At 42.1% G+C, this 25,078-nt stretch overlaps 2 protein-coding genes across 2 annotated transcripts in view; both read left to right on the top strand.

Moving 5' to 3' along the window:
- The first annotated feature begins 95 nt into the window (after positions 1-95).
- rab32a (RAB32a, member RAS oncogene family) lies at positions 96-17,944 on the top strand. The gene is made up of 3 exons (XM_085132407.1): positions 96-944; positions 14,108-14,385; positions 16,659-17,944. The coding sequence occupies exons 1-3, from the start codon at positions 731-733 to the stop codon at positions 16,806-16,808; spliced, it is 642 nt and encodes a 213-aa protein (XP_084988533.1). The 5' UTR covers positions 96-730; the 3' UTR covers positions 16,809-17,944.
- A 938-nt stretch (positions 17,945-18,882) lies between these two features.
- adgb (androglobin) overlaps positions 18,883-25,078 on the top strand; it is a 39,806-nt gene continuing 33,610 nt past the window's right edge. Inside the window, exons 1-7 of the mRNA XM_085133298.1 lie at positions 18,883-19,068; positions 19,284-19,443; positions 19,629-19,721; positions 20,764-20,835; positions 21,080-21,256; positions 22,724-22,863; positions 24,368-24,451. Of these exons, the coding sequence (XP_084989424.1) occupies positions 18,998-19,068; positions 19,284-19,443; positions 19,629-19,721; positions 20,764-20,835; positions 21,080-21,256; positions 22,724-22,863; positions 24,368-24,451 (797 nt within the window). The 5' untranslated portion in view covers positions 18,883-18,997. The remainder of the gene's footprint in view (positions 19,069-19,283; positions 19,444-19,628; positions 19,722-20,763; positions 20,836-21,079; positions 21,257-22,723; positions 22,864-24,367; positions 24,452-25,078) is intronic.

The raw sequence follows: 25,078 nt of genomic DNA, 5'->3' as shown, positions 1-25,078 counted from the left end.
TCTCCTGTAGGTGTAAACTGTACGTTTTTTCCATGTAGTTAAAGTGGAAAAACCAAGATCTTTTTTTTTTTTTTTTTTTAAAGATTTCTATGTCTATTAACTTGATTTGAAATGGAATATCCTTGAACTTCTTTACATCACAAGAAAACAAGATTTTTGAGGTGTTTTATGAACTATTGTGCAATGGTTTTATTATTTTGGCTCAACTGAGATAGTATGGGATGTGCAGAGCACCTTTACTAGAGAGCCATGTTTTTCAAATTATGGGTTTGGTTCCATTGAGGATTCCTGAGGATTTTTTTTTTCACTGTTTGTTTTGTTCTTTCACTTAGATGTGCTAAAATGACCCCGCCCCGGCAATTTCCTGAATTTACTACGCAAAATATTTTGTTTTATTTTTTTTAAAAGGTGCCTTCGAATACGAAACCAGAAACCACGATTTTCGCATGAAAAGCTTTATGTACTCGCACTAGAGGGAGAAGCATACTGTATCAAGATTTGCATTTCCGCCTGAGTCCTGTGACTTATCAGGTGGTTGTTGAGCGTCAGGAGGAGGAGGGGGAGGAGGAGTAAAAAGGAGAATTAGAAAGTTGGGGGGAAACTCGAGTACTTTCTATTGCATCTGGTCTTCAGCTGTAACCGGCCTAGTCCTCCGTCGCTCCTCGCAGGACATCTATATGAGCGAGAAAGCAGAGGTTGCCTGAGTTTGAGAACAGCTGCCAGTCTCAGCATGGCCGGGGGCTCGGTGTCCGAGTGCAAGGAGTACTTGTTTAAAGTGCTGGTGATCGGAGAACTAGGTGTGGGCAAGACCAGCATCATCAAACGCTACGTTCACCAACTTTTCTCGCAACACTACAGGGCGACGATCGGGGTCGACTTTGCACTCAAAGTTATCAACTGGGACAGCAAAACGCTGGTCAGGTTACAGCTGTGGGACATCGCAGGTAAGGACACGCTCGCTGACGTCATTATAATTACGTTTCAATAATGGATCCGGTGATTTTGGAGCCACGAGACACCAAATCTAACTTTTCCGTGCGTCACGTGTCACATTGGGGAAGTTTCACTTGAGCACGCCACATCGAGACTTCAGAGATATGTTTTTATCAGAAAATGATTTAAGATTATAATAATAATCAACCAGAAATGCAGATTTTGCAGATTTTATTTATCTATTTTGCAAAGAGTAAATTTTTAAACCCGCAGATGGCCACGGATTCAACGGCGCACGGTGGGAATTTCCAGTACAAAAGACCAGTTGATCACGTCTGCTGTTCTCTTGCCCACTTTATGATCACAGCAGCTCATAATTGTCAGTGGAATGTAGGTCACGTTGTTATTATCGACTAAGCCCCGCCTCGCTAAACTCGCCGTAATATTGTGGTGTAATTCTCACCACAGCTTACAAGTATCTTTTGTTAAACTGGTCACGATATCCTATCACTGTTACCGTCCTGTGATTCAAACGGCCTGATTTCAGTAAACTTAAGTAACTTGGCACACAGGCCAACCAGTGCATTCCAGCAGCTTGAGTAAGCAAGCTGAGAGGAATCAGAGCAGTGTAAATACAAGTTTCCTGCATGCAGGCGGCACTGCTCAGACTCCCAGTGTTTGTCATCTCCAGGCCCAGAAATATCACACTGTAAACAAAAGAGTCTGAGAATGACGCGCTTGAGAGGACAGGTGAGAGAGAGGAAGTGAGCAAAGATGAGAAGTGAGCAAAAAAGACCGACCTTCAAAACGCAAGCAGGAGCCAGGCTGCCAGACACGGTCTACGCTGCTCTTCAGTCAGAGGGAATGAGGGTGTGGTGTGACGTGGGTGAGGGGTCTCTGCACTGTCCCATTAGCCTCTATCTTTTCATGTTTGATCCCAGTGCCAAAAATCCATCTGACACTGGGGCTTTTGAAATTCAGAACTGTGCTGACTGCGTTGCAACTCCCAGCTCTAATTTGTGATGGTTATCTTTGTGTTGAACATAATGAGATCATGTGACTTAAGGGCCATTAGGAGTGTGACCTCGTGGAAGTTGTTGTGGAAGTGTCAAATTTTAGGGCATATTTTAGAAATTTTACAGTATCAATAAAAGGCAAAGTATAAACTGAGGCAGTTTACAAAATGGAAAAATAATAATTTGTCTTTTTTTTTATCAGTAGTGAAACAATCATGATCATGAACATATATTACACTTTTCAAAAATGGCAAGGTGAATAGGACTGCAGTTATTTTGTGTGTTTTCTTTTCTTTATTCAAATGAATTGACTATTTATTGGGAAAAATAAATACTTGATTAAAAAACGGTCCAAAGAATCCAACAAAATTAGGTTTTATTAGATTTTAAGCCCAAATCATCATCAGAAAGGTTTAAAAAAAAAAAGCAAACAAGTACTTAACAGCCTGAGCCGCTGCTGCCTGAGAAATTATTTCAGTATCCATCAAAGTGGCAAATTGTGTTCCTGACATTTTTAAGCTAGATAAGATTGCAGCTTTTGGCATTTCTGACAGTCTTGTTGCTAAAATGCCGTTTCAAAGTTGTTGTTTTCTTAAGGCTAATAACAGAGCTTTTAAAGATTAGAATAAGGTGAGCTCTATAAAGTAGTCTAAAGAGACAAAAATTCCATGTGCTGTGGGTAAAGCAGAGAATTTTCAATGAGAAAAGTCTATATGCCAGGAGGTTTGAAGTGGGACAAATTCTGGGCGTAAGTGTTTCTACTACTATTCTGATAGTCTTGGATAAAAAAAGGTTGTTGGCTTCTCATCTAACTGTGTTTTTACTGTTGTTGTCAGTCTGAAGTTAGATGCAATGGGTTAAAGCCATTGTGCTTTGATTACAGATGTTTAAAGAAGTGAAAAACAGGATTTATATAACTTTTTTTGTTTGGTTTTGGTTTGAATTTTGGTCACTGTGTTTGTTCCTCATCTTGGTTCTTGGTTCACAGCCTGTCGTACCACTTTGGTGAGCTTAAGTGCTAGATCAGTATCACATTTTTGGATTAGTCAAGTTATAGTGAACAATAAGACAAAAACAAGAGACAAAACTTAGATACCAAACCCTGTTTGGTATCTAAAATTATGATTATTTTAGATACCAAACAGGGTTTCAAGGGTTTTAAAAAATCTCTGTCTGGCTATTATATAAATTTTTCATGATTAAAAAAAACCCAACAAAAACAATCCCTGCCTCTAGATATCTTCTATTCTTACTTTTTGGCGGGGTTGAGCAGGTCCTTCCTCTCCCTCAATCAAACAAAGCTCATATGCTGAGACAGATCAGGACAGATGGTTAGAAGACTGCTGTTTTTCTTTTATTTATTCCATCGCTTACAGCAGTGACAGAAAGGGGGCGAACATTTGGGTGTCGGGGGGGAGTCATCACAACAACTTGCATGTCTGTCACAGAGTGAGTGGCAGTGCGGGCTCAAGTTCCCCACCATCACTTTGGCCCTGGCAGCACAAGCTCAGTGTGCAGGAGCATCTGTGACTGAGCGCCAGGAAGTGCTGTCTGCCTGTCACACAGCACTTGATTAGAGGATCTGCGAGGGTAAATAAAAGCCTCACACACACACACACACACACACACACACACACACACACACACACACTTTGATAGGCTGATATCATTAATTAAGACAGGGGAACATGCTAGCATAGATTAGGGAAGGTGTGTGGACCTGGATGTTCTCACCAGGTAGGACGACTCGGTTATTAAACTGCATTATTCACACCTACATCAAGGCCTGCCTTGAGGACACTTTGAGGATAAAATAAGTAACGACACGTGGGTGTAACAGCTAAAAGCTCGAGGTGTAGTTGCCAAGTCATTAAGACCATTAATGAATGGCCATTAAGCCATTTAATGTACAGAAAAGGAGGAGGAATAATCATCTTGGCAACACTGAACGCAACTTCAGAGCTTCTTTGTCTTTTACCGACCTCACTAGTGATTACAGTCTAGGAGGAATAACAGTAATCAGAGGACTGTACAACATCGGGGAAGTCAGTGTGAAGCATGCAGGTTTCCCACCCCTTTTCCACTCACAATTGCTACTCTTTCCTGGATTTACTCAAGCCAGTGGACACAATGATTACCGCTATGGCATAGAGTGAAAAGGCCTGCACCTTTGGGCTCAAACATTGAAGTGATGAATGGTTCACATTAATGGGATGGTGTGCAGTGACTCCTATTGCAGTCCAAACCTTTTGTCCCCATTAGAATCCCTCATTTCACCTGAACTTTTATACCTCAATGATAACTTCTCTTTATCTCATAGCGCTGCCACTTTCTAACAGGGTTTGAAAAAGTAGACGCTACCCAGGACGAGGTTTCCAACACAGGTAAACTAAGGAAGAATTAGAAGGAGAAGTCTAATTTGTAATTACTTTTGCAAAAAATACCCCAAAACTGAAGTGTTCTGTACAAAGCAACTACTCTGTGATAAGAGGCTCTTATCTATTTGAGCTATTTGAGCCAAAAAGGCTGGCGAGGAGCTGTAACTGATTTGATGATTTGATGCCAAATGTTTATGTTATCAGTAATCTGAAGAAACAGTCACTCATTTCGATTACAAATAACAAGAAAACAGGGAAAATAAATCAGTTTTCCGTTACTAGAAGGGATTTTTTTCAGTTGCCCAATGTGTTTGATTTGACACTCTAAAAACTTAATGGTATGACATTAAGCATATTGAGAAAAAACATAAACCCGTGATCAAAATATGTAATGTTCTCAAACATTTACACAACTGATTCATTTGCTATCAAAACAGTTGCTGATTAATTTTCTGTCAGTGGTCTGAAAGATTCATCTTCTTGCTGTTTGTGCTCTACTCGTAAACGACCGAATGAAGCCAAATCACTGCCAAGCAATTTAGCTCCTTTTGCCAAGTATGACAGTGCATACTAAATGTGACACTGAGACGTTTTCAAGCACACAGTGTGGCAAGCAGCGCAGCCATCGACGGAAATGGAAGCGAAGGCAGAAAACACAATGTACCGATCGGTGCGAAATGAAAGGAAATACCAAATGTAAGTGTCTTTGTAAGGTGTTGGACAACCTCAAGGTGCCAGAACAGCTTTGGTGGTTTTCGGCATATATTCACACATCTGAAGTCTAAACTCTCTTGGACAAGCTGAGCACCGTTCTTCCAATTCTCTCATTTGGTGATGATAAAGAGCAGTGCCTCACACCTAAAGGCTTTTCGTTTCCAATTGGGGCGTCCAGATGCAAATACTGTAATGTGTGATTCACCTTTATTTTCACACTCTTTTGCCGCTCGGCTTTCGGACATCTGGATTGTTGTTGTTTGCCAGGTTTTCCTTTAATATGCCACTTATCTGTTTGTATATAACGGGAATAAATCTGATGCTTGTCATCAAATGTATATCTTAAGTAGATCATCAGTCCTTAGATTGATTAAGGATTCAGTCACCTGGGCCTAGAGGCCAGTCATTGACACCCAGGCAACCGCTGGTTGATAGGGAACAGTGCGTGCTCCGGGATCAGAGAAAGACTTCCTAACCACTTGCCAAGTGGAAATGACTTAATTTGTGACGTACAACCCAAACGGAAACAAAGACCATTAACCTTCAAAGTATAAATGAACCTTTTGAAGTATTTGGTTGCAGCAGTAGGGCACAACTTTTACCTAAAAGGTGAATGTTCTCTGTTTCCAGCACTTTTTCAAGTTTCAGGAAAACTCGTAGACTAAACTCAGGCAAGTCAGTGTCTTTTATTCAAACTACAGGGAACTGTGCTAATGTGCTAACAACCAAAGGAATCACAAGGAGATTTTTAATACAGCACCCTCTTTGTAACCAGTCCGCCTTTGGCGTTGTGTCAGGAAGGTCCATCCGGCACAAGACCGACGTAACTCTCCCCAACTATTCAGGAATTACACATTTTTCCTCAGTGACCAGAGGTTGCCGTATTACCTCATAAGTTACCTGATTTAACTCTATACACCGTCTGCTCTCTTAACACTCTCGTGGTAGAGTGGTTGTGTTCTTTTGGCTGTTATCAGCAGTTGTAATATTAGTAATAGTAGTAGCAGTAGTAGTTACTGACATTTTGGTCACTTTTGGTGTATTCTTACCACCAACAATAGAGGTTAAGACCAAGAAACCTCTCCCTACCCGTTCTAGAAAGTTGCACAGATTCCCACAGGGCTATCAGCGGCAGTAGCACTGTAATTATGAATTAAATTTCTAAATTAAGGTGCTCACAAAAACCTCTTAGCACAAAGTGAGGAGGGAAAAAAAGGCTGTGGATTCAGTTCAGACTGTTCAGCGGTAAAGGCTGTAGTAAGCTGTAGTAAGTCATGTCTCACATGCTGCTCTGAGGAATTTGAACGTGCCAGTCATGTGTTACGCTCTTTTGAAACTCATGCTGAAGACTACCTTCGTGACTGGGCCCGATGTTGCTACTTTAGTGTTGATGGGGGGGAGTGTGCGGGCAAGTTTTGCAGCCAGTTGCTTCCTAACAGCAGACGGTGACTGCTGCTGTTGTTACTGCCATGTCTGGCTTGGACAGTTTCTATGGTAACCCACCCACAGGATAGCAATATCTACGAACGTAGAGGAAACTAGGGTTGCTAGGGCTTTGGATAATGATGAGACTTCGCTTTATTTCAGTCTCTCCCACACAGCAAACAGAGATGATACAGTGAATCTAACTAAACCATTTCAATTTCATCAAGTACTTCTGTAACTGAAAATTTATGAAGATTTCATAAGCGGAGTGTCTAACTGCACTTAAAGGTCATGCACCCGTGTTTATCAGTGTGGTCGACTGAATTAGACCAACCCTGTTTAAAGCCCTTGACATTCAACAAAGTTTGTTTTCTCTCTGGGTAGATTTAGTTTTCCACTTCTTTAGTTTTCGATGCTGTTGCCTAATATTGTGCTTTTAATGCAGAAGCACGCACCTTTGTGCTTTCCTGATATCTCATGCTCCTCTGTGGCATGCTCTGAGTAAATACACAATTCTTGCTCAGCTCCAATTCCCATGTTTTTCTGCTGATTGGGTTAGGAGCATATGACACTCATTACTGCTTTTGATGTAATTAAATTTGTTCTTTTTTTTAAATAGTAAAATGTCCTTGAAAATTGCTTTTACAGGAAAGTAAAGCAGCTTGATAGATGGATCTCAGATAGAAAATCTGTAGTCTGTATCCATTTAGAATTTTATTTCCTATGAAAATCCATACAGTAAAAACTTTTTTAAAGCTGTAAATGCATTTTGAAGCAGAATAATTTAAAAGAACTCCAACACAACAAAGGCCAGGCATCGCAGGATTTGCATTTAACTTAAGGTTTGTGACTTTTAGTGGTTCCACAGTGTAGTGGTTTACACATTTGCCAGACAAGTGGAAAGAAAAGATGGGAAAGATCCTGGAAGGAGACACAAACCTCTTGAATTGTGAAGGGCATCTGATGTAGAAATCTGCCAAATCAAATATGTGGAGCAGCTGAAACGACCTAAGGTTACCTAAGGTCAGTGACTCACATGGGAAAAACCACAGCAACTTGGGAATGCCCTGAAAAGCAAACAAAAAAACCCAAACAAACCCTTAGACAATCGTATAGCAGCCAGGTATGTGGAGCAACCAGACAGCAGACGGCGTATCTGAAAGGTTAGTGAGTGATATATGGAAACCTTGCGAATACCTGAAAAACTTCTAATCCAGTTTTTGACAGTTCAGCAACTTATTGCTTATTGTGCAACCCCCAAATTCAAGATAGAATCATAAAACATAAATTCTTCAGGACAGTGTTTTTGGACTTTTTTGGAGAAGATTGGATTTATTTTAAATATGCTGTTGTTATACTGTTCCCTAATCCAAAAAATATATATTTTTTACTAATCTGAATAAACATGCTCTACTATATTTTAAATCAACTAATACAAGTGAAAATATTTGTAAATATCAAAATTAATCAGTGGTCAGCATTGTTCTGTCACTCCATTTGGGCAAAATCATATGTCGTCCTATAATACCTTGCAATGAATAAAAAGAAAAGAAGCCTTAAAAATGATTAAGACAGTACTTCCATCTATATTCTGCCCTTGCCTTCGCTATCCTGGATGTATGAGCTTTACAAGGCTTGGAAATGAAAGCCTTATTTCAGTCTATCGGCTCTTTATCCCACTGTGTCGTGTCTCTGGTGAATTCACCTGGGGTTATATCCGCTAAAATTAGACTCTCAATTATGAGCAATTACCGTCAGGCCTGTGGGCCCCACAGTGTATTCACTCTCTTGCTCACACCCGCACTGCGCCACGCCACTCCAGTTTATTGCGTGACTGGGTAAGTACAGTAAAGTGAAAGTGCGCTGGGTAAAGCTTTGCTCGCACTTCCTCAATCTCATTTTTGCTTCATTATTTGTTTGTGACTCAATAATAGTAAAGACTGCAAATGATCACGCTGAATACTTGGAACTTTCCCTGCAGCAGTGTAGCATAAATATGTGCTAGATCCATCACATGTTATCTCAAGCTTATCGTGGCCTGCTGTAATTGCAGACACTCGCTCTAAATATGATAAACAAGCAGGTGCTTTAAAGGCTTCATTTGTGGTAATATGCTAAGTAATTATACCTCTGGGGGTGACCCAATATTTGAATAGTTAGTTAAGCATAGCATATGGACTAAAATGTCCTCAGCAGCACCAGCAGTAGTCCTAATCATGTGATTACAAAGGCAAGTTCAAACTGGGTGCTGTTGTAAATTTGTCCCCATTAGAAAATTAAAAGACCCGTGTTTTTCTTACATGCAAGGGCATTTAAGAGCCAGGACCTCTTAGAGGAGCTGATGTTGTCTTACAACTAGGAACCATATGCAAGAGAGCATATGTCAGAGAAACTGTTCCCATAGAGATAAGATGGATATGATTTAAAAAGTAGAAAAGCAAACATCCTTATCTAAGTTTTGACGCTAAAGTGCTTTTGTTATATCTGGTAAATTTAAACCACTGGCTCTTGACAGGAAAAAGATTAAATCTGTGGAGGATCTCCAAAGCTGTATGTCTAAAAAGGGAGCTCATGCTTGTGCTCAGTCCTACTAGCTACTAGTGGTTTTAGGTTAGGGCAGTACTGACACACTGCACTGAAATATTTAGACTGGCCCATTTAATGAGTGCGAGCTAAAGCCTTGTAACATTATAAAAAAGTGTAATCAAGTAACCTAATAAGTCAAATATATGCATATATAAATTGACAGAGTAAGTTTTATTTTGAATGCGATTAGTGATGCTGGTGTTTAACTCATCTCTGCTCTTTTGCTCTGCTGAACAAGGATACTTCCCTGCTGAAACATCAGTGGCTTCCATGCATAAACAATTCAAATAGAGCTGTGTCCTACTTTCATTTCTTTTATTGTTGCCAACAATTGTCTGAGCCTACTAACAACCCAGCACCTGATGCAGTTCACTGCAATCGGTATATTCCTGGCCTATTGGGACTGTCCAGAGATATGAAGTATCACAAGTTCCAAAGCTGTTGCTACTGCTACCTTCTGGAGGTTGCTTTGCTTACAAGCTTGCAGTATTTTAAAAAAAAAAAGAAAAAAAAGGGTGCTCTTCATCCATCACTTGCATCAAAGTATCAACTGCTTGACTTTCCACCAAAGACCATAAAGATGAACCATTAATGATGTAGCAACCCCCTTAATTCTTACAGAGACATTTTGGGAAAGTAATTAAGACCTAAGGTTATGTAGTTCCTAAGACAGTTTTGGTATTTCAGCTGCCTGATAAATCTGCACACTATGGATGTGTAACACTTGTATGTTCCCTGGAAAAAGCCTCTTCCTTTGTACACCTTTGGAGATGTGGTTTAAAGACATTTTAGAGTGTACAAGTGCATTGCATGTGCTGAACTCCCTGCACACCTGAACTAAAGTGAAATAAGACAGGAAGGTTAAAGCATGTAATTCAGTTCCTAGTATTGTTTACTTCCCCCCAGGGAGTATTTCCTCTTTAAAGTTTCATTTTAAAAGTGCAAATAAGAAAATGGAAGTACTCAAGTACTGAGGTTTCAGTTATAATTACAGTTATTCTATGAAACTGTAAGCATTCCCATGATGTTTGACATTTAAAAAGCATCTACTGCACTCAGTATCCATCCATCCATCCATCTTCATCCGCTTTATCCGGGGCCGGGTCGCGGGGGCAGCAGCCTAAGCAAAGAGGCCCAGACCTCCCTCTCCCCAGCCACCTCCTCCAGCTCATCCGGGGGAACACCAAGGCGTTCCCAGGCCAGCCGAGAGATATAATCTCTCCAGCGTGTCCTGGGTCCTGCCCCGGGGCCTCCTCCCGGTGGGACATGCCTGGAACACCTCACCCAGGAGGCGCCCAGGGGGCATCCTTACCAGATGCCCAAACCACCTCAACTGGCTCCTTTCGATGTGGAGCAGCAGCGGCTCTACTCTGAGCCCCTCCCGGATGGCCGAACTTCTCACCCTATCTCTAAGGGGGAGATGCCAGCCACCCTTTCGGAGGGAAGCTCATTTCCGCCGCTTGTATCCGCGATCTCGTCCTTTCGGTCACTACCACACAGCGCGTGGCCATAGGTGAGGGTAGGGACGTTAGATCGACCGAGTAAATTGAGAGCTTCGCTTTTACACTCAGCTCCCTCTTCACCACGACGGACCGGTGCAGCGTCTGCATTACTGCAGCCGCAGCCCCAATCCGTCTGTCGATCTCCGGCTCCCTTCTCCCATCACTCGCGAACAGGACCCCGAGATACTTGAACTCCTCCACTTGGGGCAGGACCTCATCCCCGACCCGGAGTGGGCACTCCACCCTTTTCCGGCTGAGAACCATGGCCTCAGATTTGGAGGTGCTGATCCTCATTCCCGCTGCTTCACACTCGGCTGCGAACCGCTCCAGTGCGAGCTGGAGGCCCTCACCCGATGAAGCCAACAGAACCACATCATCCGCAAAGATCAGAGATGAGATCCTGAGGCCACCAAAGCGAAAGCCCTCCGCCACTTGGCTGCGCCTAGAAATCCTGTCCATAAAAATTATGAACAGAACTGGTGACAAAGGGCAGCCCTGGCGGAGCCCATCACCCACCGGGAACGAGTCCGACTTATTGCCGGCAATGCGAACCAAGCTCTTGCAACGGTTGTATAGGGATCGAATGGCCCGTAGCAATGGGCCAGACACCCCATACTCCCGCAACACCTCCCACAGGACACCCCGAGGGACACGGTCGAATGCCTTCTCCAAGTCCACAAAACACATGTAGACTGGTTGGGCAAACTCCCATGCACCCTCAAGTATCCTCGAGAGGATGAAGAGCTGGTCCAGTGTTCCGCGACCAGGACGAAAACCGCATTGTTCCTCCTGCATCAGAGGTTCGACTAGCGGACGAACTCTCCTTTCCAGCACCCTGGCATAGACTTTCCCGGGGAGGCTGAGGAGTGTGATCCCCCTGTAGTTGGAACACACCCTCCGGTCCCCCTTCTTAAAGATGGGGACCACCACCCCGGTCTGCCAATCCACGGGTACTGCCCCCTAATCTCCACGCAACATTGCAGAGGCGTGTCAGCCAGGACAGCCCTACAACGTCCAGAGCTTCAGGAACTCGGGGCGGACCTCATCAACACCAGGGGCTCTGCCACCAAGGAGTTGTTTAACTGCCTCAGTGACCTCGCCCCCAGAAATTGGCGGGTCATTCCCCTCATCCCCAGACTCTGCTTCCTCCTTGGAAGACGCGTCAGTGGGATTAAGGAGGTCCTCGAAGTATTCCTTCCACCGCCTGACAATTTTCTCAGTCGACGTCAGCAGCGCTCCGCCAGCACTATACACAGTGCAGGTAGAGCACCGCTTTCCCCTCCTGAGACGCCTGACGGTTTGCCAGAACCTCTTCGAGGCAGTCCGAAAGTCTTTTTCCATGGCCTCTCCGAACTCCTCCCACACCCGAGTTTTTGCTTCAGCCACTGCCCGAGCCGCATTCCGCTTGGCCTGTCGATACCTGTCGGCTGCCTCCGGAGTCCCACAGGCTAACCAAGCCCGATAGGACTCCTTCTTCAGCCTGGTGGCTCCCTTCACCTCTGGTGTCCACCATTTGGTTCGGGGATTACCACCACGGCAGGCACCAACCACCTTGCGGCCGCAGCTCAATGCAGCAGCTTCGGCAATGGAGGCGCTGAACATGGTCCATTCGGACTCGATGTCCCCCCGCCTCCCTCGGAATGCTGTTGAAGCTCTGCCGGAGGTGTGCGTTGAAGATCTCGCGGACTGGGGCCTCTGCTAGTCGTTCCCAGCCACCCTCACTACGCGTTTAGGTGCACCAGGTCTGTCCAGCGTCCCTCCCCGCCACCTGATCCAACTCACCACCAGGTGGTGATCAGTTGACAGCTCAGCCCCTCTCTTTACCCGAGTGTCCAGAACATATGGTCGCAGGTCTGGTGATACGATTACAAAATCGATCATCGACCTACGGCCTAGAGCGTCCTGGTGCCACGTGCACTTATGGACACTCTTCTGTTCGAACAAGGTGTTCGTTATGGCCAAACTGTGATTAGCACAGAAGTCCAATAACAAGCACCGCTCGGGTTCAGATCAGGAGGCCGTTCCTCCCAATCACGCCCCTCCAGGTCTCGCTGTCCGTTACCCACGTGAGCATTGAAGTCTCCCAGCAGGACAACAGAGTCTCCAGGTGGAGCACCTTCCAGCACCCCCCCCCCAGGGACTCTAAGAAGGCTGGGTACTCCGAACTGCCACTCGGCGCATAAGCGCAGATGACAGTCAGGACCCGTTCCCCGACCCTAAGGCGCAGGGAACAAACCCTCTCGTCCACCGGGAAAAACCCCAACGTACCGGCAGCAAGCCGAGGGGATATTAGAATACCCACCCCAGCCCGCCGCCTCTCACCAGGGGCAACTCCAGACTGAGACAGAGTCCAGCCCCTCTCCAGCAGACTGGTTCCAGAACCCAAGCCGTGCGTAGAGGTGAGCCCGACTATATCTAGCCGGTACCTCTCAACCTCACGCACTAACTCAGGCTCCTTCCCCACCAGAGAGGTGACATTCCATGTCCCTATTGCCAGTCTTGGCAGCCGGGGGTCAGTCCGCCAGGGCCTCCGCTCCTGGCCGCCACCCGGCACACAATGCACCCGACCCCTATGGCGCCTCCTGCGGGTGGTGGGCCTGCGGGGGGATGGGCCCATGTCTCCTCTTCGGGCTGTGCCCGGCCGGGCCCCATGGACTAAGGCCCGGCCACCAGACGCTCGCCCTCGGGCACCCTCCCCGGGCCTGGCTCCAGGGCGGGGCCCCGGTAACCCTATCCCGGGCAGGGTAAACTGTTCCCTCTGTGTTTTTTTCATAGGGGTCTTCTGAATCGCTCTTTGTCTGGTCCCTCACCCAGGACCAATTTGCCATGGAGACCCTACCAGGGGGCAAATGCCCCAGACAACATAGCCCCTGGGATCCCTGGGACACACAAACCCCTCCACCACGATAAGGTTGCGATTCACGGAGGAGTGCACTCAGTATAAAATCTATATTCTTAATAGTTGGTTGATTTAAGTATCCTTATGTAACAAAACCAAAGGAAGCAGTTGGTCTTCACTGGTTGTAAAACTCTTAATGAACTGGGGTGAAAAACTGCCTTAAAGTGATTCAGATTGAAAGTGACACACCTTATACTGCTGGTAATTTCCCTTGCTTTGGCTTGGTGAAATATCGCCTCAGATTTTCTTAGAGAATGACTTCAGAGAGTAGGCTTATTATAGTGGCAGATTACTCCTGTCATTCATAGTGTGTGTGGATTAAACCCGTGGCAAATGAGAAAAATAGGTCAACTAGTAACCATCTCTATCCTCGTCATTTTTGGCCACATTTAGAGGGGAAATTATTTCATTTCTCACCAAGTTGCTACAAATTGGAGTAAGAAATGACATGTCCGAGTACTAAATATTTATTTCTTCAGATACTGTTTGCCGTTCATTTCAGGTGAATTATCACATGTCTTTGCAGGGTCCACACGTCCACGATTTTTTTATTTATTTAATTTTTTTCCGAACCGTATTATTTATCTTTTAGTTGCTTTTAGCTGTTTTGTAAAAACTGTGCATTTACCGCTGCTTCCTTTTCCCACCCCTCAGGTCAAGAGCGATTTGGGAACATGACGCGGGTGTACTACAAAGAAGCCGTGGGGGCATTTGTGGTGTTCGATGTAACAAGGGGCTCCACATTTGACGCCGTGTCTAAGTGGAAGCATGACCTAGACAGTAAGGTGAAGCTGGCTAACGGCAACTCCATCCCCTCAGTGCTGCTCGCCAATAAATGTGACCAGAAGAAAGAGAACTCCAACAACACACCTCTAATGGACAATTTCTGCAAAGAAACTGGCTTTCTGGGCTGGTTTGAAACCTCGGCTAAGGTGAGAAAGTGCCAGTGGACAAAAGCTGTTTAATTTTATATGCATTCCTCTTTAGAGCTGGGTGATGCTCTTCTTTTTAAACTTGTGTCTTCTCATATTTATTCGGCACTTTAAAACATCCTACAGCAGCATGAAATGAAAAGTTAAGGCAGGCTGAAATATTTCCTTTAGTCAAGTCAGCCGAGTCATTGTTAAACATGATTAGTGCTGGATTCAAATCACGTTTTACATGTGAATGTGACTTGTGTTCAATAACAGCTTTGTGCTCAGTGCTCATGTAGCAAAGTCAAAATAAAAGGAGATACTTATTCTTTTACTGAACAGATTTTTAAAGACAGGAAATCCTCAAAAGTTAACCCAAAGAGAAGTGAGACATCTTCTGTGTGGCGTAATCACGTTAGGTTGACTGTAGTTATTGTGAAATTGTTACACGTTCTTGTTTTTTTTAGTCAGAAGCCGATTCAGCAGTTGTTCATGTTAGCATTTTTGATTCAGAATTCAGTGTTACATATGGAGGCCTGTAAGTAATTTGCATTAGATTAAAGGGCTGCAATCTGTTTAATGACTTAAAAATTACACAAATACATTGGAACAATTAAATTTCTTTTCAAAAAAGACAATCATCAATCCAGCTGTCTTTGGCATGCATGCATGCATGCACAATATCTGGTAAAAAAGTTGTTGGACAGCTGGTGTGTTAAGGTATCACATGACAGTGATGGATGTTACAGCCCAGAGCTGCAAGGATTAGAGGGATAAAGGTTTGAATGATAATGTTTTGTAGTGTTTCTTTTCAACTTGCGCCATGATGTCACTGGTTTGCTATTACTATCTTGAGATTGCTGCCCTCTTGCATTTGCTTTGTAAGCTAATATTCTCATCTCTCTCTTCCACACACTTTAATTTAAAGGTCCCACATCCTACTGCTTGGAGATATATTAATGTTAATGTTGTTTGTTCTCTACGCCCTTTTAAGGGACCGTTATCCACGTAGAAAGAAGGGAAATTCAGATACGCTCATACTTTACAAAGTTTAGAAAAATCTTATAACTCTTTGAGAGTGGATTGGAAATAGGGCCTTTTAAAAGATAAATTAATCATTAATCAACCGAATCATTACTGGTAATTAATTAACTTATAAAATGTTCTGATAGGTATAATATTTCCATCTGAAATAAAGTGCAGTGCTAAACTTAGTTGTGCTAAAAGTTCTGTGCCTCAGTTGTTAGTACATGTTGTAGAACTTTGTTTGTGATCATGAATATTCTATATTTTAAGACTCCAGGGAGACCTCTTTTTTTTTTTCTCCCTCGGTGAGCCTCTTCCTTCTTGGAAACTTCAAAATGACAAGCCGATATACCGGGAAATGCCTACAGTCACGCACATGTACATTTCAAATAACAAACATCCATTATGTTTCCATGTTGTGGAATACTTTGATGACTCTGGAATCAGCTGCTCCCATTTAGCTCATTCTAAATAACTGTTGTTCCTGGAGCTGTGCTACGTACTAAGTCATGTGACGTGTCTATGTGGGCGTGTGATGAGTGCAGAGCCAGTTCCTTTCTGTGGGTTAATGTTTTGTGTGCCTGTCACACTTGCACTAAACTCAACCCACAACAACCTGCGACTGGGATTCTGTTAATAAGTGCCAAACATTCATGCTGATTCAAATGACGAAGAGCATATTTTCCCTAAGACAGTACAAGGGGAAAATGCAAAGTCACAGTCAACAACCACATGCTATTACAATTTATTAAAAGAAATTACTTTAAGACTGGCTTGATTGAGCTAGCATACCAGTAAGTACTGTTTTAGCTCAGTAGTCTTTAATAGAGTAAATACTACAAACCAGTTTATTTCATTATATTTTAAATCTTTATTTTATTTCTGTTCGCCTTTACTTGAGGTGCCCAGGCCTTTTTTGAAAACATCTTTGCTACTGTAGAGTCTGAACAAAACCCATAAATATTCATTACCTCTTCAACCCATGCTATGACAGCTTTTGGGCCACAGTGTGAAGGACAAAGGCAAACAGTGATTTTCAGTCTGTCTCTGCTGGTCTCACTTTGCCTTCTGTTACCCAGCTAAACAGGCTGGTTCACATAAAGGGCTTTCGTGAACTTCTGAAACTGCTCTGAGGACCATAGTGCAGGCCAAGGCAGAGGAAATTTCCAGTCTCCATACATACTGTGCTGCAAATGACGTTTTGTTTTAATTATGATTTTTTTTTTTTTATCACCTCTCTAATATATGCTTTGACCTTTCTATAGGACAACATCAATGTGGATGAAGCTGCTCGATTCCTGGTAGAGAACATCTTGGCTAACGACAAAGGTTTGCCATATGAGGAGAGCAATGGAGACAGGATCAAACTGGACCAGGAGACTGTGGCTGCTGAGAGCAAGTCAGGCTGCTGCTAACACTCAATCCATTCACATTAGCCTCCCTTTGGCACCCATCCAGCCTGTGGCTCCTGCTCTCTATTGCAGCCTTGGAGAGGAATATATTTTTTGGGGTTGTTTTTTTTTTTTTTTTGTGAGTCTTCAAAGCTCCAGGACCTTCTCTCTTCACTGATGCCCATTTGACCTCTGTATCCGTAGTTTTTACACAGATACATTTTATTTAGATTTGCCTTAACCGCTCCCCTTCTTGTAGCTACACGACTCTTTCAGAATCTTCAGTGCTGTCTTCATGTTAGGGTGCATTTCACCACCACCAGCAAACCTCGCCTCACTCACTCACCCCTTGTTGTTCTGACAGCCTCTGAAGGCTCGAGACTGTATCACACTGAAGAAAGGTTCAATCTAAGCAAAAGGCTGAGAAACCCAAGCTCTAAAATAACCTGTAGCCTTTCAAAGTCTGTGTGTTTTCTTTGCTGTACTTTCTCTCAGCCTCCTTCTGTTTATTTTGTCACCCAGGAACAAAAAAGTGTCTCAGAACCAACGCATGTGGACTTTAATGGCCCTTAATTTTTCATCTTACAACAGCAAATCATGTTTGTGTCTGTAGCTTTTCTCTTTTTTTAGAGTACCGTGTAAAAAAGCAAGTAAATGGGCATCTTAGTTAAGTATTATCTTATTAGAAATGTGTTGTCTTAATGCCATATTTTCTCTTTAAGTGCCTTAGTTGATTCATATTTTAGTGAGGCAATGGATTGCGCATTTACTTTACACAGAAGTATACAGCTGGACAATGAAGTATTTCAGTAATAAGAGTAATAATAAAAACTTTAATGATGATACTTTGAGACAATAGGAAACCTTTCTTTGATTGTCTCTCCACTGGTACGATAGTATGTTCATGTATGTTTCAGTATGCATTTTTAAATTGTGTTGGATTATGTATTGTATACCTTTGGAATTTGTGAAAAGCAGAAACAGACTACTGGGACTACGCTCAGTCGTCTTTTTGGATGCTAATCTGTTGAACTGTTCAGATGAAATGCAAAGGATTTTTTAAAAACACGTTTACATGTAGAAATACTTTAAAAAACAACAAAAAAAACCCCTCAAGACCAAAACTAGAATAAACATTCGAACAGGTTTGTGCTGTCCACTTGTGATTAACTTGTCTGCTCAACTGTATGAATTGATTAAATGTGTTTATCGGAACTCTATACATATGTAACAAGAAAACACTGTGACAGTGTACATTACCAATCTTTTATTACCAATCAATCAATCAATCATGTTGCATAATCTGCTGGTAGATTGTATGAATTAGTAAATGTATTCCGATCCGGAAGTTATACTGCTAAAAGATCATAGCAGTATAACTATTCCTTATTATATTAATACCCTGCTTTTATTGGCATGTAGGAATTCAAGCATGGCTGAGCTGGGAATATTCTCCTAGTAACAAATTTCTTATTAGCATTATGAGCACAAGCACTAATGCTAATGCTTGTGAGGACTTGGATCTCTTCATAGGAAATACACACTGCAATTGTTGATCAGAAGTGCTTTATTAACACTAATTTTGAAAACTATATATACCACATTTTAGAAAACACTATACCCATTGTGTTAAACTTGCCTTTAAGTAATTCAAAGCACTGACGACAGCTGTATTTGTGAAAATTACAGCGTGTGTGTGTGTGTGTGCAGGGTGCTCCATGTGACTCCTCTCACGAAACAGTGTGTGTTAGTCATCAGACAGGGTTCTCTCACTACTAGAGCTTGTGCTTTTCCACACACCTAGCACAGAGATCTGCCAGCTGTTAAGCCTACAAGCACTAGTGTAACTTTTTTCATTGTTGGTACTCCAGTCTGCTTCAGCTTATGAAAGTCTGTGGCATATTCTGTAGTTTTTGGTAGTAATGCTTTTAATTTCATTTTATGTTAAGGAATTCTTCTAATATATCCAATATACACCGCTTTCTTGTGGTAGATGGGAACATGCTTAAAATTTAAATATGTCCATCCTTCACTATAGCAACAAGAGACGCAACTGTTCAAGGCCTCTCCCTCCCGCGTTACAGCTCGGTTGCGTAGCAACGCATAAACTTTCAAGAGCAGTTTGACAAAGACAGAGAGACGACGATAAACAAAGGCCGCCTCTAGAGTCTCCTTCTCTTACTATGTGAGTTGCCCGCGTCTTTGCCACAATAATGTCCAAGGCACATCCAAAGAAAAAGGAGTCATCTTCCAGCAAAGTGTCTTTATCCGACCGGCAGACGGAGTGAGTTCAGTGTAATGAAAGGAGAGACATAGTTAGCTTTAGCGTTAGCTACCATTAAGCCACTTAAGAAGAGATGTACTTTAGTATTTACAGTATTTCTTTCGTTGTCTGAGGGTAAAAGGGAACTGGTTGGGTTTATGTAATAAATCGGGGAGCTGGTTAACTGTGTTGTTTAAAAACTCGCACAGAACAAATGAAGTATGTCATAATTTCAGAGCAGCGTCTCTAGCAGCCACTTCCTCTGAGAGCCTAGGAGGTGTGGGGAAATACAGGGTCCCCATTTGGCCCGAGTGGAATGATGCAGACGTCAACAGGGAGAAATGGGACTCAAACAGAGGTCCTGAGGATGGCAAGCCAACCAAGAGTCCTAGTGCTGTAAATATGAAGAGGACAATATTTACTTTTTTTTTTTTTTTTAAATAATCAGTTAATTTATCATTACCCAAACTACCCTGTAAAGAATATATGTAATATGTGTAGCTAGGGTTACGTAAATTGTAAAGTTGTGTTAATTTATGGTTTCTGTACTTCACATTCACTTTGTTCCCTTTTGTATGCAGCCATTTTTTGAGGATCCCGAAGGAAAGCTTCTTCTGCCTCCGTGTTTAAAAGTTCACACCTGGAAGCGCCCAGCAGAGTTTATTGTTGACAAGGTAACCTTCATGCTTCTGTTACCTGCCCGCCTCGATTTTGCACTGATGACTGTTGTTATACAAAAGGGCTTTCCACCTAGACATCGGCAGTTCATTTCATGTTTATATACCTTGCAAGGTTAACAATGATATACAGGGTCCAGAATATGTGTGCAATAGGTTTACACATGAAATTTTAAGACAATTCCTACTTCCTTTAGTCTTTTCTGCCATTTGTCATTATTGGATACTTTCTAGACTACAGGATAGATCTACTAATAAAAAAGGCAGGCTAAACCTGTTTTAACTTTCTGTGTTTCTTTGCCACACAGTGTGAAATATAGTTATGGAAACATGCTCTCTAGTCACCTCCAATGAAGTTTTAATTGCATCACTCCACTTTTCTGTTACCCCCTTCTTAGTGCAGTATTGAGCAATTACTGCAGGCTTCCTGTTTTTTGTATTAGTCCTTGCCAGGTCACATGCTGCCTTTTCACTCAAGATGTCAAAATCATTTAATTAATTTCATAAAAGAGGAGCAGAGGCAAATCACAAAAGCCATCAGCCATGCAGATGGAGGCAGCAGCTCTTCTACAGCATTCTGTCTTCAGTCTGTTTCCACAAAAAGTATTACTAGATTAGTCACGTTGTTTTTGGATATGGTTTAAATTTGGTTCTTCCTTAGAGTAGCTTGCAATTGTACAAAACGTTTTTTTTTTCTAATCTTGCAGCCTGCCTCATAGTCAGCTGACCCATTTATCCATTTTTAATTAGTAACATGGTAGAAGCTATGAACTTGGTTGTCAAATATTCAGTGCAGACACAGTTCTGGGAGTGTCATGGTAAGGTTACACCAGTTTAGGCCCTGGGTTGAGCTGACTATGTAGGTCCCTCATTCTTGTGTACTTTAAATTGGTGACCTTTGACAGCAGTATTGTAATGCTGATATGTTATTACAATGAATGCTATGCACACATGCTACTATACACTTTATCCTGATTCTCAAGTGAATAAATGTCTTTTATAATTTACCTACAGTGAAAACTCTTTTGCTTTATTTCAGACTCCCACTGTCGTTGACAATCAAATGACATTTGACCTAGTCTCCCCTAATTGTCATCTGCTTTGTAGTGAGGTTAGTATTCAATATTTGTTTTTCTACTTTACACTGACTTGTTGTTAGCTGTCATCCATCAGTGCTCAGATAGTCTAATTCCAATGTCAGCAGAGTGATGTCTGACTGACAGAAACAAATTATATGGGGGAAGATGTAATGCCCTTTGTGAATTAAAAATCAGATGATTGAGGGTTTCGCTAACTGATACAGACCGTTTTTCCTCTCTCCTCTCTATCCTGTCTCTGCTCCATGTTCCATGAAGCTGATGAGGTGGATTGTCAGCGAGATCCACATTCTTTGGATGCAGTTTAACTGCCCATCTACAGAGGACGAGGGATGGAGACCTTGGGGGCACATCTACTCTATGTGTAAGGTGGTGAATGGTCATGTGCCACTTTTCAACAGCTATGGCAAATACATCATCAGACTTTACTGGATGGTAAGGATCCAGACACATACTCAGACATAGCTATGGTTCGGAAGAAGCCCTTTTTACTAGTGAGAATTGCTTTGGTTTGACGTTTATGCAGAACTAGAAAATTCTCTTATTGCTGCTTAGGAAGTCTCAGCTTTACAGCAACTGTTTATTAATGAATCTTTTAAAAATAGGCATAGCTGGATTGCAAAACATTGTCATACATTCTTCAACAGACTGCAGGATGTAGCACATGAGTAGGGAGTGGTAACGGACTGATGGGGGATGTAGGGGGGAAGGGATGAGAAAGCCTTATCCTCTCAGAGCTCAAATCAATCAGTCTCGCTGCTGTGCCAAAAGTGGCTGGGCTTCATACATTGCCTGATGAATAGATAAGGCTTAACAGGAGTCAGCTGCTTCTCACAGAGCAAAGCTCAAGTTTGATAACTACACTTCGTAAAACCCTGAGAGCAGGCACAGCCTATGAGGATTTTTTGCATGATAGCGTCGTTCAGTTTGATTATGTGTAAGTGTAAAGACTTCACAGGTTTAAAAACATCATCACACTGGAACACAGTCTGAGGGCTTGCCATAGAATCTCTGTATGGCAGACTTTGCATCTTTGTGTCTTTTCAGAGGGAGAGACAATTTGGGTCAACAAGAGAGTGAAAAAGACAGAGTGATATTGTTCTGTGACTGTGACACTGTGACTCTTGCCTTGACAAACAAGACTGACATGGTTGTAGGCAGCCGTCCCCGTGCCAACCTTAGCACGCTAGCAGATGGTTGTTGAGATGGCATTAAGCACCCAGCCCCCATCACCCTCTTCCCATTTCTTTCTCTGTTTTTCCTTAAAGGCTGCTCCTTTTCTCTCAGTCACGTGATTCTTTGTGGTTCCATGCCTATATTTTTCCGTATGGATCCTGTCAACACTGCGTTCCCATTCCTGCTTTTCTTGATCTGTCCTATAATTTCCCCAATTGCACTGTATTTTCATCCACCGGTCCTTATCTGGGCAGTGGTTTGACAAGAAAAGGGTAGAGCAAGTGAGAAATGGTATATTCGTTCGACCTCTGTGTGGGTTTGCATTACTTGGGTACACTGTTCTGATAGATAAGGAGAACTGCGGATGTGATTATTACCTGCTTTGCTGCGTTTCCTTAAAAGCAGCGTGAAACTCCCTCAGATGGCCTCCAGATAGACCACAACACAGATAATGGCTTAAGACACAAGCATAATCATGGCAAATGCTAAGGAGAAATGTGGGACAGCAATACCAAAAGGCTGTTCTATCCTGAAGATGCAACCCCAGTTCCAAAAAAGTTGGAACTCCAAAAAAGTTGTTTATTGTATAAAATAACAAAATAATCTTCCAGATAATCATCTAAACAACACAAATCAATGGTTTAGCCCTCTTATTTGAGGAGCACTCTTTTTTTTATGTCGTTTTATTTTTCACTGTCTTTTCTTTCCTTCCTTTCTTTTTTTCAGGGTTGTTGGAGGAAGATATTAGTGGATGATTTTATGCCATTTGATGAGGACAATAACCTGCTTCTCCCTGCCTCTACCTGTCAGTCAGAGTTATGGCCAATGCTGCTGGCTAAAGCTCTAATTAAAGTGGCAAACACAAAGTGAGTTAACATATGTTCAGACAGAAACTTTATAAGTAGTACTACCCCAAGGAGCTGGGGAAATAATTTATAATCCTAATGTAATGCTGCTTTAGAATAGACCTCGAGTTTTTTGTAAGTAGCAGCGAATAAGGCCACAGTAAAAATACATCACACAGTATGCACCCCAAGACTGTACACTAAACCTAATTTCAGCAGGGTTACTGTACAGTGTAAAATTTTAATTTATTTCAATAAATATATATGGGGATAAACTATATATGCGTGAAAAATGGAGCAAGTCATTAAATCTGCTCACTTTGTTTTTTGTTATTTCCTCCCCATCTAAGTGCATTGTAGATGTTTTCATGTTTCCAATTTTCACTGTGAAACTTAGTTTCAGGACGTTAATCCGTAAGCTGGCAAACATATGTGTGTTGCCCACATTTGCTGAAAAAATTTGAAGCTTACACACATGCACAAGAACCCCCGCGGAGTGCCATTTGCTGACTTGGCTGTACCTTCCCAGGACTTATCCTGTGTATTTGCCATGGGTGTAATTTGACAGTGTAATTTGGTGGCAGATAGACAATGTTCATGCCTCTGATGGGGCTGTTCTGTTGTCGCTTGAAGGTTGAGACATAGATGTTTCCGCTAGGGCAGAAAATAAAGAATCTTCCTCACAATAATAATAATAATAATTTATAAGACATAGGTTTTAACATAATAAATGTCTAATTTACCTGCTCAGGTGTTCGCTACTGCTTTTCAGAAAAACTTATATCATTTTTTTGTGAAAAGCTGAATATGAGGTCTCATTCACTTTGGTGCTGAGCAGGATTTTTGGCAGGATTAAAGACTGTGGCATTACCATTTAAGTTTTATGAATTTCACTTACTCAAACATAGTAGGAACGTGGACTGGATGTGGACGTCATAAAATCCCAAAAGGACCAGTTAAAGCAAGGGCAGCTGTCTGTTTCAAGCGAAAATTGTGTGAGAAGGATACCTAATATAGACATTCTTGCACACACACTCCTCAGAATTATTTGAGCAGTTACAAGGTTTACCAACTAATGCAAATTCAACAATGCTGAATGTAGCCTGAACCTAAATTTTCGGTGTTCTTGATATGTATTAAAAAAAAACTATACTATAAAAATGCCCAAGTCAGGATAATGTGACTCTTAGAATACTACTAGGTATCAATGACCTTTGTTGTCCTATTAGCTGTAATTCAAAAGCATGATCGGAAATTAATGACACAATCTGAACACACAGTTCTTTACTATGTTTGAAAACAGAAAGACACATTCAATATTTCTTCTCAGTTAACAGCATTCTCATGATTTAACCACCCTGTCACCAATCACATTAAACACTTATTTCCCGCATTGAAACCGTCACCTCACATGATCTGTTTGAGAACAGTGCCAGTACTAAAAATGGTAGTTTGAGTGCTGTATCTGGTATGTTGCATATTTTGAACTAAAGAAAAAAAAGGTTCTTATGTGTTTGTTTCTCAGTTTGTCAGATGTCTGCGGGGGGATGGACCAGTTCACTTTTATCCACACCCTCACCAGCTGGATTCCAGAAACTCGTCCTATAAAGTAAGGACTTAAATGGTTGACGTTACTTTTTGATCTATTGTATGATATGTGCTTTGTATGTTCTATATCACTTTCTGTTCAATAAATTATACACTGACGGGATGCTTCATTAGTACCGTAATTCCCGGACTACAGAGTGCACCTGATTAAAAGCCGCATGCTCTAATTTTAGAAAGAAAATCAATTTTGTACTTGTACAGGCCGCACCGGATTTTAAGCCGTATGCGTTTCACTCATAATATGAGATATTTACACAGAAATATTACACGTGAGGATTTTTAACGTTTAATTTAATCCGTAAGGTAACATAAACATGGTAACATAAACGTTATGGTAACATGCAAAAATACATACTGCAAATGCTTCTTTTCCTCGAACAGCGCCTGTAACACAGCTACCTTTAAGTATACGTACGTATCGGTAACACACAAATTACGTTGCTTATGGTTTTTTTACGGAACAGTGCACAAACAACATTACAACGTCTCTTAACAACCGGTAAAAATATATACCGTATATATACTACTTATCATTTTTATTGGTCTACTGTTACCAGGCAAAATGTTTTTGGCCGCATGAAAAAAAAATGCATTAGCCGCACGTCAGTAGTGTTCACAGTGTGGGGAA

This window comes from Neolamprologus multifasciatus, chromosome 15 (genome assembly GCF_963576455.1).
Source record: "Neolamprologus multifasciatus chromosome 15, fNeoMul1.2, whole genome shotgun sequence".
NCBI lineage: Eukaryota > Metazoa > Chordata > Actinopteri > Cichliformes > Cichlidae > Neolamprologus > Neolamprologus multifasciatus.
Note: the sequence above shows the minus strand (reverse complement) of the source record. Positions and strands in the feature narration are given on the sequence as shown.